The sequence below is a fragment of the Calonectris borealis genome, chromosome 1 (assembly GCF_964195595.1).
Source record: "Calonectris borealis chromosome 1, bCalBor7.hap1.2, whole genome shotgun sequence".
Classification (NCBI taxonomy): domain Eukaryota; kingdom Metazoa; phylum Chordata; class Aves; order Procellariiformes; family Procellariidae; genus Calonectris; species Calonectris borealis.
Genome location: NC_134312.1, coordinates 216013084 through 216027086, shown reverse-complemented (window position 1 = coordinate 216027086; position 14003 = coordinate 216013084). Strand labels below are relative to the sequence as shown.

The following is a 14003-nucleotide window of genomic DNA, read 5'->3' as shown; positions in this document are numbered from 1 at the left end:
TATGCAAGAGATAGCCTGGAGAAAATGAGCACAGTATGTATTCTGCCTGTACAGAGAGCAGCGCTTGCTCGTGCGAGCAAAAATGGTTCTGTGATTGCAAAAGACAATTTCACAGAAATAATTGTTTGTACCCACAATTACAAAGTTTATGTCTCCTCTTGGTGGACAGCTGTATGTCTGAGAAGCCGATATCCTAAGAGCTGTTATATTATGTTGCCAGTGGTTGACACTTATCCTGATACAGAAGTCCAAAAAAAGGCTCTCTTCACCAAGCTGAATTCAGCCCCTAAAATCCATCCGTGTTTCGTCAGTTTTAAACCTACAGTAGGATCAGGCCCTCTGGACTGGATACTTCATAAAGAAAGTACAATAAGAAAGCCATTTCAGCTTTTAATCAGAAATTAGGTTTTAATCAGAATATCTGACTCCTTAAAATTAACTTCAGGTCTGAATTCTTAATTGGGCTGTCAATTACTTTGCTCTTTTCACACATTACCTTGAACTATTTCGTTGATGTAGCAACTGTTCCTAATTTATTTGGATATCAAAATGAACTATTTCATTTCAGGCCTTGCTGAATCTGCTTGTATTTTTGACAGGAAGGTACCCCGACTCATCAAAACACTTAAGAACACACTTACATTTCTCTGACTTCAATCGAAATTAATTACATGCTTAAATGTAAGCATGTGATTAAGTGCTTTGCTAAACAGGGATGGGCTCAAACACAGGTAAATGCTGTGCTGGAGCACAGCCACAGATGAGAAGGAATGACTATTACTGAGAATCGGCAAGACTTTGGTAACGATTCATTCAGATCAGCTGTAAGGATATTCTAACACATTCCAGACTATTTCATTCAGTCAAGAAGACTTTCAAATAAATTTCAATCCAGTTCTTAATAAATTTCAATGACATACATGCTGGTCTAGAATAGCAGCCATGCAACGCTGCTAGTCCAGAGTTAGTTGCATAGTCACCTGATGGGGAAAGAGATGCATTTTAAGGCTGGGCAGTGTTACTCCTGCAATAAAGATGTCGTCCTGATGTGTTTTTTAGTCAGGACAAGATATTCTTCTCTAAAGCCTACAGATTCCCTAAGATCTATACGAAGCACTAACTTGAGGGGTCTTCTAATGACATAGCTAGGGTATTTGCCAGATTCCTCCTTTAGCAGAGCTTTTTTGGCAGCAATTAAAACTTCTACTGATATCACTGTAAGCATGGCTGAAAAAGATATCAAGTGGAGGACTTTGATTTCAACGGCAGCTTTGGATACATCCATTTATTTTCATTTTGACTTTTAAAAGGAAACGGACAGATCAAAACTAGATGTTTCAAAAATAAAACATACGGCAAATTAGAGGGGGGAAAAAAAGGATCTGTCATGAAGTATTTTTGAATACAACAGCGGGGATATCTGCAGCTTCCTGTACTGCCTAGTAAGGTTTGCTGAGAATAACCCACTTAGCTGATTCTTCCTTGTAGCAACTTGATGTCAGCCATCAGTTGCTAGTAAATACACTGTTTTAAGGAACACACATAATTATGGCCTTTATTTGGACTAATAAAGACAGATAAGCTCTTAAAGAAAAAAAAGCTACAATTAATTTAAATTAAACATGTAAACATAGGCTCCCAGCCAAAGTCTAGGGAACTCTGTGGAAACTTCTGAGTTCAACGAGTTGCCAGAACAGTAGGATACTTCTTATCTCACCCACAAAACTTCCTCCCCCAAAATAACTACCAAAAGTAGCCAATGACTTCAATTTTACTGGAATCTGTTAGCCTCATATAAAGAAGCTTGACACACAAACAAAAGAGCTTTCTGAAAATTTGAATTTCTCATTTCTCCAGCTAAGTCTTAGGAGGGATAAACCACCTCTCCTTTGCAGTGCTTACAGGTACTTTTGGCAATGCTGTTTCTATAGAAAGCACAGTAAGCTGTAAAGCTGCTGGATAATGCACTGCTGAATCAATGACCCATCAGTTGCTTCTAATTTCAGTCAAAATTGCAAGCTGTTGACATCGTGATACTTTGTGGAGATTAGGCCTTTTATCTGGCTACTTTTGGCAAAAAGATGTCCAACTCTGGACTGCCAAAACTCACAGTACAATGGCTCTTAGTAAATATTTTGGTCCTCATGGTACTAGGTGGCAACAAGTGGGCAAACCCAAACATTTTTGTACTGCTGTAGAGAAAACTTCATCCAATGCTCCAGGAATCATTTAATTTTCAAGACACAACTTTTTACCATGAAAACAGCCACCCGAGGCAGGATTTTCATGATGGCCTTCTGTAGCCTGTGAGATATGGTACAGATGTTCCACCTTGAGAATGCCTTAGATATGTGGTGAGGGTTGCACACAGTTTTATCACATTAGTGGACATCAGAAGAGTATGAAATTTAGAAACATATGGAAGCAAGACCGATGACTAGTAGTTCTAGATGTGAAAGACTGGAAGAAGCACCTGATGATGGCAGCATTGAGAGTAATGGAACATGAGATTGGATGGCTGGAGTTCAGAGGCAGACAGAAGACTCACAACATGGACACACACCAACCATACCTTCACTGGTTCCTTTGCCTTTCCTGTCAGGTAACTCTAACCCTGTGCCCCCCGAAGGATATAAGGAGACGTCCGTTGGCACTGGCCAACTGCTGGCTGTGTCTTCCGTGATTTCATACATCTGCCCTTCCATCGGCTGCAGGTGCCAGTTTAGGCCAAACAGGTGCATGGCTGTGGTGAGCAATGAGAAAAGTCATCTTTTTCTGTTTGGGAGAGTTTCAGAACTACAGGGGCACTTTCTAAACCCTCACACCACTGCCTTATTAGTGGTCATTGCTTTAGGACAAGAATGGCATTAATGTAATTAGACAGCCCCTGCTGCTTCTACCATACCAACTCCCTAGGTCTTTCCACCCACTTAAACTCATTTTAGATCACCTGTACCAATCCACTCTGCTTCTTCCAGTAGAACCACTCCTGGCTCGTGCCCTCCATGAGAGAATAACCAGGCACAGTGTTTCAGAAAGCTCCCAAGGCTGGGGTGACAATGCGGTGAACACAGAAATAAAAGGAGTATTATTTATCAACATACCAATAAATCCCAGGAAGCTGCATTCTGGTTTGTTTTGCTGTATTCATAGCATATTATATAGGCCCTTTTTTTTTTTTTTTACCTACCAGTTATACACAGAAGCTCTTATAACATCTCTGACAGTTTTTCCTGAATAAGACCAAGTAAAAACTAAGGCAATTTAAGATTCATCTTCCACACATGGCTTTGTGCTCAGCACCAGGAATACAAGCGACTATGACTGAGCGCTCCTTAGTACAACTCAGCTTCTCCTATTCAGATCGATGATATATCCTCAAGATTTGTAAACAAGCAGCACCATTTAGATTTGTGTGATATCTGGGCATAGCTCTCTGTAGGTTTCTGGGCCATGCAAAGTCATCCAGTGCACACATGAATCTATTTCAAGGCATTACATAAACACAAGTGAAGTTAAGGAACAAGACAGAATACTTAAAAAGCAAACACATGTATGAGGACTATGGAAAATCATATGCTTATACAACTAATACTTGCCCCTTGAAAATATAAAGCAAAAGAACGTGGATTCCCATATCAGTTCTTCCATCCCCAACATAAACATTTCACAGTCGATCAGTATCCAGTTTAGCTTCAGGCTCTACACAGCTAAATGATCCGGTATTTGCTACACTTGGAATGACATTTCTTTTTTAAGGGAATGCCTTGATATTTTACACTATAATTTCTCCAAGAACCTGTACAACGGCACTAGCATCATAGCCATTTAACATAAACAAAGAGTCAAAACCAGTAAAGAAATAGAGCATTTCCATTGCCTATAGTTCTCTTTCACAAAGATACATCTGAGCTTGGCGAACACTGTCAGGGACAAGTGGTTAGTTTATTTAAACGTATGCATCAGGAACAATCTTTTCAAGAGGATTGAAAAGTAATCTGAGTAGTTCTCCAAAACCAGCATGTTTAGGCAATTTAGCAAAATCAGTGATTTTTTCCACTTCAGTCTCAGTTAGGTCATCTATCATTTACTAACATGAATAAGCTTGTCTTTGCACTACTACAATATCGCAAAACACAATGAGAGCAAAACTCTCCTTTTGCCATTTAAGCGGGCACTGGTACTCTCCCAAAACTCCCAAACAGCAAGGAAGCACAGCGAGGAAGGTCTCCCGCAGACCGGCTCAAAACTTGCATGTTTTTTATACAGGTACACGTACCAAGAAGGAATGCTATCAACAGAACTGGTAATTCAACCAGGATACTTTAGGCAGAGTGGCCAGTATTTTCATCTGAAAGGACTATATTTACTTGGCAGAGAAACTGTGCAAGGGAAGAGAGGAAATCAGACTAGGAGCAAGGAATTTGCATCAAGCATTTGGCATTGCTATGTTTGTACAACATCTTTGTGTTTACACGGCCCTCATCATCAGAGTGCCTGGGCACTTCCTAGCTATTAACCTCACAAAACCTCATCAGGTTGGAATCTGTTATTTCTACTTCACAGAAAGGAAAAAGAGAAATGCAGCAGATTAAAGGACTGACTCAGTTCACTTGTTTGGGCATTAAAATGCGATTGTGTGTTAATTCACTTAACTTACTCTATGCTCACAGGTTCACAAGCCCTAACAGGCATTTCATGCACCCCTCCGCCAGCGTTTTTTATGCTAAGCTCAGTAGTGGATGCTGCCTGAGAATGCCATCCAGGCTGGACCCTCCATGGACTGGCGAGTTACTCAGGTGCCGCTGAGCTGTTACAGAGCTCAGGGGCTTAGGTGCTCTGAGCATGCGCAAGTTCCCACGTTTAACCAACGACATGGATGTTTGTAGTTCAAAGTAGAATGAAAACTGTGCTGTTCACACCTCCAAACTCAGGCAATCCTAGACAGCAGGCAGTCTGGATGCCTCTGCGGGCCCTAAGTGCTTAATCCCAACTCCATCTACCAGATGTCTTCATATTACAATGACTTGCATGAGGTTATACTGGGCACCACTGGTTCAGGCAGGAATTGAGCCAATGTTTTTTTTTTTTTCACCAGACCATTTGAATTGCTCTACCCTTTGGATATCACAGTATAAGTGTGACACAAACTCTTAGGAACACACTGAAACCATTGTTTCCCCAAAGGGACATTGTTTTCCCTCCTCTCCTTTGCAGGAATTTGTTGCTTGTAGATCATTATTTACAGCAAGAAAATAAAAGTGAATAAGTCAGCATTATTGTGGGTGTAGTGGGAAGGCTATGAACATTTCTTCCAGGCATGCAAAATGCATTTAAAAACACCTGAGAGGAAATATCTAATGAGGAGAAAATCTTGCTTCAATCTAAGGATAGAACTGGTAGGCTGGAAGTGCTATGGTTTTTCTGCACGTTATGTGTCCCCTTGAACAAGTGAATCAACTGTTTCATGTCACCATTCATTCCTAAACGTTTTCGAAGTGTCTTACAATGTCCCAACATAGGAAAATAAGACAGAATTATCTGTAACATAGATACTGTCTGTGTTATCACACAGATATAAAAGACCTGCATTAATATGTTAACTTTTGTCTTTGGTTAATAGATTTGTCTAAAGTAAAAAGCTTCTTGTGTACATTGATCCCATCATCACATAGATCATAAAATCATAGAATGGTTTAGGTTGGAAGGGACCTTTAAAGGTCATCTAGTCCAAACCCCCTGCCATGGGCAGGGACACCTTCCACTAGATCAGGTTGCTCAAAGACTCATCCAACCTGGCCTTGAACACTTCCAGGGATGCGGCATTGACAACTTCTCTGGGTAACCTGTTCCAGTGTCTCACCACCCTCATAGTAAAGAATTTTTTCCTTATATCTTATCTGAATCTATCCTCTTTTTGTTTAAAACCGTTACCCCTTGTCCTGTCACTACAGGCTCTGGTAAAAAGTCTCTCTCCATCTTTCTTGTAAGCACCCTTTAAGTACTGAAAGGCTGTAAGAAGGTCTCCAGTGATGACCCACCAGAATTAGATGTATGCACACCATGCATACAAAAGTGCAAAAATCTGAGAAACACAGAGAATTATTTCAAAAGCATTTTGATTACTAAGTGACTTAAAAAGAATTCAGAACACGGAGCACAAAAGCTTGGAGCTAGTGCACTATTTAGGGTTTCTGATCTGATGTTTCTAAGCACAAAAAAAAGTCTATAATATTCCACCCATAAGGCAAACAGACATCATGCAATTTCTGTTGCAGGCAGGTAATAGCCACAAAAGCCTTCCTGAAACCAGAGCAAAGAGTTTGATGTACTTTGGAAACACACTCTGGCAGCAGGTATGTTATTAGGAAATCACCTGATTAAGTGTTTATCATTACTATCTTCCAAATACCAACAGTGTCTGATTGGCAAGTTCTTGGAGGGGGGCGGGGGGAAAGATCACAATCAGGGAAAAACCCTGGAACCATGGATGAGAGGCACAATCATATACTTTGAAGTGTTAATGTTCCTAAAAGCAAAGTGAAGCTGTAAAAATAGTTTGAGATTCCTGATGTTCTCAGTCTCCAGGTCAATTGAACCCACTGTTGACATTTTCTCTGGCTTTTTTTTTTTCTCTGCTCAGCTAGATGTGAGATGTGGCTCACAAAGAGCACGCTGCAATTAACAATCATTAAAGTGTACCCTTTTGTAAAATACCATGTAGCTTTCACTGCCTAGGAAGCCTCATGACATGCTCTTTGAAGAAACTTTGGTTATATTTCCCATGGCTAATAAAACTCTTTTGTCTGCCTTCTCTTGAAACAGAAAAAATACTTAGGGGAAACCCTGCATGCGTCCTCTCTGGGCTGTTTAAGCACCATCAACTTAGATGATATAAAGGCATCTGGAGCCTCTGGACCATTATGCTCATGTTTTGACATCAAATCTTTGACTTGCACAACCTTTTAACTGTAGCTAAGTGCTAGCAAAAAGTGCCCTGAAACTTGCTGAGTGGGTAATAGAATTTTCTGTGGCAGAAGAAGCCACCTTATCCTCAGTCCTAAGTCACCTCTGGCCTTCTTCTTGGCGAGGAAAAGAAGGAAGCCAAACTCCGGTTCTTTCAGGGTTTGTTTACTTTGCTGAGTTCAGCACTTCAACCACAGCAGTGTGATGTGGCTATTCATTTGCTGGACTCAGATTCACTTTAGCAAAGCAAATTTGAAAACAGTTTAGCATCAGCTGAGCTATTTAACCACCCAAATAAATCAAAGTTCATATTGGTGGAACGAAGTATTCAGGATCATGATTCTTTAGGTTTTAACACATTAGCTCTTTCTGTATTGCATCACTACTACTCTATAGCTGTTTGTGGAGGCCATAAGCAACATTAGCTGGTGCTGTTAAGCCAAATAAAGAGGAACATTGTTTCCAAGTTTGTTTTGAAGACACCCAGGCTTTTGGGTTTCTTTGTGTTATTGCCACTTGCTTATGACACAGCAAAACACTAAAGTCAAAACAACTTACTCAGCGGAGTAGAGAACAAAGAAACTGGTACAGCATTTAGGATGAAAAAGGACAAAGAAAGATAATAATTCACATGGTCAACAAAATGGACATCTCTTGGGACAGGTTGATGGAGCGAAGGAGTTAGCAGAGAGAGGCAGATGATTGTGATAGATCACAGGGAGAAGAAAAGATAAGACATGCTTACTGAAGCATATGAGACCCCCAGAAATCACACCAGTCAGCAAAAAATTGAAAAACACACTGCTGGCCTTTTATTAGCTTGTTGCTTTGCCCAAAGCAGCAAGCTAAGTGTAATAAATAACCAAACCAATCAATTATGATGTTTGAAATTAAGGCTACGGCTGAAGCCACCAGCTGCTTCGATAGCGTTTGTTAAATGGGTTCTCACAGCGGCTCACGGGCTCTGCTGCTGCCTTCTCGCCTGTCCTCTCAGAGCTAAGTCCTGCAGGTACTGCTGCTGGTCTGGTGATTCCTCACCCAGGCGAAGCTCCTAGAGAAGCTAAGGAACAAATAAAATAACAACCTTTTTACAGTTAACAACTGATTTTGCCCTGAACAATGAAAAAAGAGTTTCTCAGAATGGAAGCTCAATGCAACCAACAAGTTAATCATCACCACCATGAGCGTGGTGCACAGCCTGGATTTACAGCAAGTGCAGAGAGTAAACGGCATGCAGGCAAGACAGAAAGTCTTTCAGGCTTCTCATTTGAAAAACCTGGTCAGTCTCTTCAGACTAACAATGCTCCATATTTTGGATCCATATTTATCTAAGGATGTCAGTATATTTTGCATAAATAACACAGGGGAGAGCACAAGCTTTGGAAAAGCCAGGCTTTTCTGCACAGCCGCTCCACCCCTCAGCTCAGCTGTACTAACACTGGGCTCGATCTGGAGAAGAGTTTGGCTCCACTGGTTCCTACAAGCACCTCACTGCACTGGTGACAGCAAAGCCAAAGCCAACACAAGCCAAAGGACCACTCCTGGTAGGGAGAACACTTTTCCAAAGCCCCCCAGTGCGGCACAGGGCAAAGGAGAGAATGGGAAAAGACAATGTGAGAAGGAATAGCTGAAAGGCACCGATGCCTTAACGAACAAGAATAAAAATGAGAAAGAAAGGGGAGGAAGGTGAGAAAAATACAGAATGAGAGAAACTGAGAAAAAGGAGGAGGTTAGGAAAAAACAAAGGAAAGCTAAGAAAAAAAGTAAAAGGGACTTGGAATACGAAAAACAGCTGGAGCTCAGGCAGCGGTTGAGAAGACATTTATATAGCTTGTTTCTTTGCTCTCCCCTCTTTTTGTGGAATCAAGTGTAAGGTATGTGATGGTAACATATTCCTCTTTAACCTTCAGGTTTGACAATCAGACTTATAATAACACAATCTCTAAAGTGAGACCTGAGTTTTGCTTTTTCTCCTAATTGAAAAAAAGCTGAATTCCACCACTGAATTACTCAGGGCTAATTTTGACTCAAGTAAATGTATTGCTTTCACTCCTGTCTCCAGAATAAACTTGACTGTAATTATCTGGATAACTGTCTCTCTACACTGAAATTATATGATTTCTGTAGAAGTGGGAGAATTGACTGTTGCAGAATTAATCATATTTTTTGTGACATTCAATGTTATAAAAAGGAGCCTTTCAGCATGAAATAATCACCGGTTTGTCAATCTTCAATAAATCAAGGAAGAGGCACGCAAGATTAAGGAGAATAGAAACAGTAAAACAAACATTAAAGAAAGAAATCAACAGGTTTGTTTTTCTCTTACACCACTGTTCCATTTCAGTGCTGGGCAAGGCTCCTGTGTCCCAGCATGGCAGAACATACCAACACAGCAAGAGTCGAGGACTGAAGTGGTTCTATGGCCCTACTGGTGTTGGAAGAGGGTAGAAGCAGCAAGCCTGGATGCAGTGTATTGTACCCGCTCTCCTTGTTTGTAAGGTCAAGTCCTGGACCAGACAGATCCAAGCTGTTGTTCATCCAAGGGCATGGGACATTTTGAGTGTTGCAGTTATTTAATACCCAAGGACCTAATAGGTTCTCGGGTCTGGAATTGAAATCTAGAATCCTGACTAAAGATCCCGATGGTTTGTAATATCATGAATTCACACCATTTACACATACATACCCGTGTCACTGAGCCGGCGATGGTGGGGCAAGGAGAGAGGGAATCCTGCAAGGCCAGTTCTTGCATGGACTTCGGCAGTTACCTTGCGACCAAAAACTGAACAACGTGCTGTGTCATTTCTAGCATCTGAAATTATTTCCTATGTGTAAATGCTTTCCTTCCATGGCTTAAAGCTCTTACTCAAGGAATGGAAAACCTGACTTCAGAAATCATCCTCTTCCCGAATGAATGTGAGCTTGCACACCAGGACAGGACTGCAGCCATGTAAGAACAGAGAACCCTGCACACAGCGCTCTCCACAACCCAGCCGGATCGGGGCTGCTGTGCAGTTAGAAATGCAAAATTAATAGGTCACAGAGGAACGGAGCCCAAAAGGCAGCTTGATTACATGTTGTTTAAGCGAAGACTCAGCCTGTGGCTGGGAGGTCCCATGGCTCTGCTTCCTGGCCTGTTGATTTATTTGACACAAGACAATAGTTAACAAAAATAAAAAAAGGCACAAGGAGGGACATTTAGGGTAATGCTCACTATTTGAAATTCCCCATCTGGCCCCCTTCCTGACCGCTCAGTGATCTACCTTCAATGAGAAAAAAGGGTTTACAAGCCTTCTTCACAGACTGGGAATAAAGACACTCTGCTGGGCTGGGCTGGGCTGCGAGTTCTTCATGCTGAGAACTGGAGAATCCATATCCAGCCATCCCTGGGTGAAGGGATTAGGATGAAGGATTTAGATGATAAAACAGAGAGCTAGCTGTATTGTGTTTGTGGGGTTTTTTTAGGACCTCAAATGTCCTAAAGTAAAAGGTAGGTGCTTTCATAGCCAGCTCAGTATAGACACATGCAATGGGATACATCCAGTAATACCTGGGACCCTGCCTGCTGCCTGACCATTCCTCCACATTCAGAGCTCAAACTATGCAGGTACCAGAAGAGGTTCTTTCAGAGGTAATTCAGGTTTCCTCCTTCCCTCGATCAGAATCACCATGTGCAAAGGAGGAATTCAAATGATGGAGAGCTTCCTACCTCTTAAAATTTTGCCATCAGAACAGGAGCTGCCTCTCAGGAAAACAAAGCATTGTGGTAATCACTTAAAATCCTGGCTGCAAATGCATTACTTGCTTGGATTTGACACAAACCAGTTATTCTTTGACCCCTCCTGACTGAAGAGCTGCATCAAAGATTTCCAAGATAGAAGCAGATGGTCTACCAAATAGTATTAGTTCCTTCTTAGGAGAACACTTTATATTTTAATTTAGTTCCCAATTGCTCTTAATAGGGAAGAAAAGAAGCTTCCAGCTGAAGCATCACATCTCTTTGAAACCTTCAAGGAAGTGACTAGAAAGACATGTTATAAAATGAAGCAGTTAAACTCAGTGTTTGTTCAATGCAAAGAGTCAGCACTTCCTATTCAATGTCTTCCTAATTACCCCTGGGGATCAAAGACTTTCAAGTGATTGCCTGTCCATTCAAACCACTAATAGATGATCACTGGCCCCTCCAGTGCTATAGTAGCTTTCTGGATGCTTGTAATTTCCTGCAGGAAAGGGAAAATGCAGTTTGAAATGGGTATATTTAAATATTTTTTATGGGTATTTTTAGGAGGATTTTTTTAAGTGTCAACCTATAGTAAAAATAAACATAAAAGTGGTGTGGTTTATCCAAGGAGCTGTCTGCTTAAATACAATCTGTAACTTCCTTCATCATCTACACCATTGTGAAAGTAGAATAGAAAGCTGAAAGATGGACCTCAACAACACTTTGCTGCTATTAGGCAGCTTACTGCACTGAAGAAACTTATTTCAGCCCCCACAGCTCTAGTAAATTTTGACTTAAATATGCTCAGGTCTTTCTCAGTAAAATAATATTTTCCCTTCTAGATACCCTTTCTGGCAGAGACCATATTACTATAAATATTACTGAGATATTTCTTCAAGATCAAAGTCAATTATAAGATGGTCCCACTGTACCTCTAAATGGAGTTTTAATTTGTGTATATAATATTAGAAATAATGGGTTTCCCATTGGGGTACTCAGTTCAATTAGAGAAATGAGGACAGGCAGCCCTACCAGAGGACCTCCTACCTTGCTTTGCAATTACGAAAATTCTGGGCTAGCCTGTTGTGGACAGTGTAATTTTACAAATGCCGCTTCATTACACACATATAAAATGTGAGACCCTAATTAAAAAGGGTGTAATTTACATAGGTAAATCAACAACCTCTCACATGCTTCCTTCCTTATTACCTCTACCAGATATTGTCAGAAAACCTGCTTTCCCAAATTAATATAGGTTGCTTAAAGTCTAAAAAATACAGTTTGCTGTTTAAAAGTCACAAACAATACCTGTCGTCTTCTATCACCCCAGCACAACAGAGGTGGGATCAGAGTTTAAATCTAGTATCCCAGTTTAAGGGTTAAGATCTAAATGTTGTTGTAGAATTTGATGCGTGAGCTGATCTCTCAGATGGCTGTCTGCTCATCTATCCTTCTGAACACGAACATGATTTTATTATAAAGACAAGTAAATGATTTGAGAGTGCTGCTTGTGATTTAATCCTAAAATCAGCTGAAAACTGCATTAGTGTTGTTAGTCACCATGTACGTTCTAATAGCACCAGAGCCCCAGTTGGGCTGTGCTAGTTGATATAAGAAAAATTAACAAAATGACAATCTCTGAATCCCTTGATGTCCAAAGCATAGGTTAACTTGAGTTTTACTTAGCCTGAGTATATCTAGCGACTTCAAGAGCATGATGGAGGTGCTTCAAATTCAGTACCAATTTACACATTTTGTAGATCAGGGCCAGAGTGCTCATCAGCATCGTCAAAACTGACCTCTAAAGCAGAATCCTATTGGCTTGGTGACTTTTTGAAGAGACCTGAAAAAATTAACCTGCACATGTATTCAAGAGCATCTCATTGTTTAACTGCTTTGGACGACAAATGCATGGGTATGTTTAAAGCAGGCTAAGAATGTTTTAATTTATTTTCTAATTTTTCTTTACATAAACTTGAAAAACAAGCAGATTGTTTCAACAGTTCATTTGGAGAGGGAAAAATTCCTTTTTTTTTTTCCTGTACAAAAGCTTGGCAAATGGATACAAATGTACAGTCTGGGAAAGCTGATAAAGTGGGTGACACAGCACAATTAATGACACTAGAAATTTTTTTCTGTCCAGAGACCATGGGCAAAATCCAGCACAGTACTTTCAGGTACTATAAATCTAAGTGAATGGTTCAGATCAGTGTGAAAAGCGCTCTCAACAACGAAACTTAACACAACCTGATGATTTGTTCCCTTGGACTTAGAACTAAATCCAGCACATAGATTAAGGCAAGTGCTGGCAAGTGCAACTCACAGCGTTCTCTTAAAAGGCCCACAGCCATCTTTATATTTAATTACACCTAAAAAAAGCATTTGCTAAAGAAACTCAAAGTTCGCCAAGTCAAGCACTCAAAAGTGAGCAAAGAACAGAATTAAGATTGCTTGTGTGATTTTAGATCAGCCCCTGTATGCATATGTACTCTGTAATAGCCTTTAATTCCCTCATCACAGGCTATTTTTTTTCCACTGGCCCAATGCTGAGCAGAACAATTGCACAGAAATTGCCACTCAACCCTGGCAACTCCAGCATTGTAGCACGTTCAATTGCTTTCTAGGGATGCCATATGTGCAGCCCGGTTGGTAGCGGTAGGTGGGGGTTGGAAAGGGAAGGAATACACTCAGTGCAGACAATTTTGCTGCCACACTCTAAATAGCGTGTGTGAACTCAGATTTTCTAGTTTTGTGGCAGCTGGCTCTGTGTGGATCAGGGATATGATAAAGCACACACTAGTGTTTGTTCTTCCTAATAGAAAAGAGGTGTCATAATTCTCCATTACCTCCACGCTTCTGCAATATGAATATAAAATAACACTAGATCCAACTGCAAAGTTTTGCATAAGTGAATGACTACATTGGCAGCAGGGATTCAGACCCCTACTCTCACAAGTCTGTTTAGGGTACCTTCACTTGTGATTATTTAGGCCATGATAATTTTCTTTCATCGTTAAATACGAATGTATCAAAGTGTTTGCTCAGGGACATAGTACACTGCCTTGTCCCTTCATCCCCAAAGACTACATTTTTAGTACTGAATTAAACAGTACTAAGCAGTGGAACTTGATAGTCTACACCATTTATTTGTTAGAAGGGACTCCGCCATGATTTTGGCTTTGATCAGCCAATACCTTCCGAATTCCTGTACACAGTTCAGCTAGCAAGGACCAGAGATCATTCTCAATAGGTATTTTGGGTGTGACCATCCATAAGAGTTTAACAGCATAGAAATGTACCCATTCTGGACCAGTTG

General features: G+C 40.6%; 1 protein-coding gene across 1 annotated transcript in view; it reads right to left on the bottom strand.

The window, feature by feature from the left end:
- Window positions 1-14003, bottom strand: part of TENM4 (teneurin transmembrane protein 4) — a 354979-nt gene that overhangs the window by 184341 nt on the left and 156635 nt on the right. The window contains exon 7 of the mRNA XM_075143906.1: window positions 2573-2743. Coding sequence (XP_075000007.1) covers window positions 2573-2743 — 171 coding nt within the window. The remainder of the gene's footprint in view (window positions 1-2572; window positions 2744-14003) is intronic.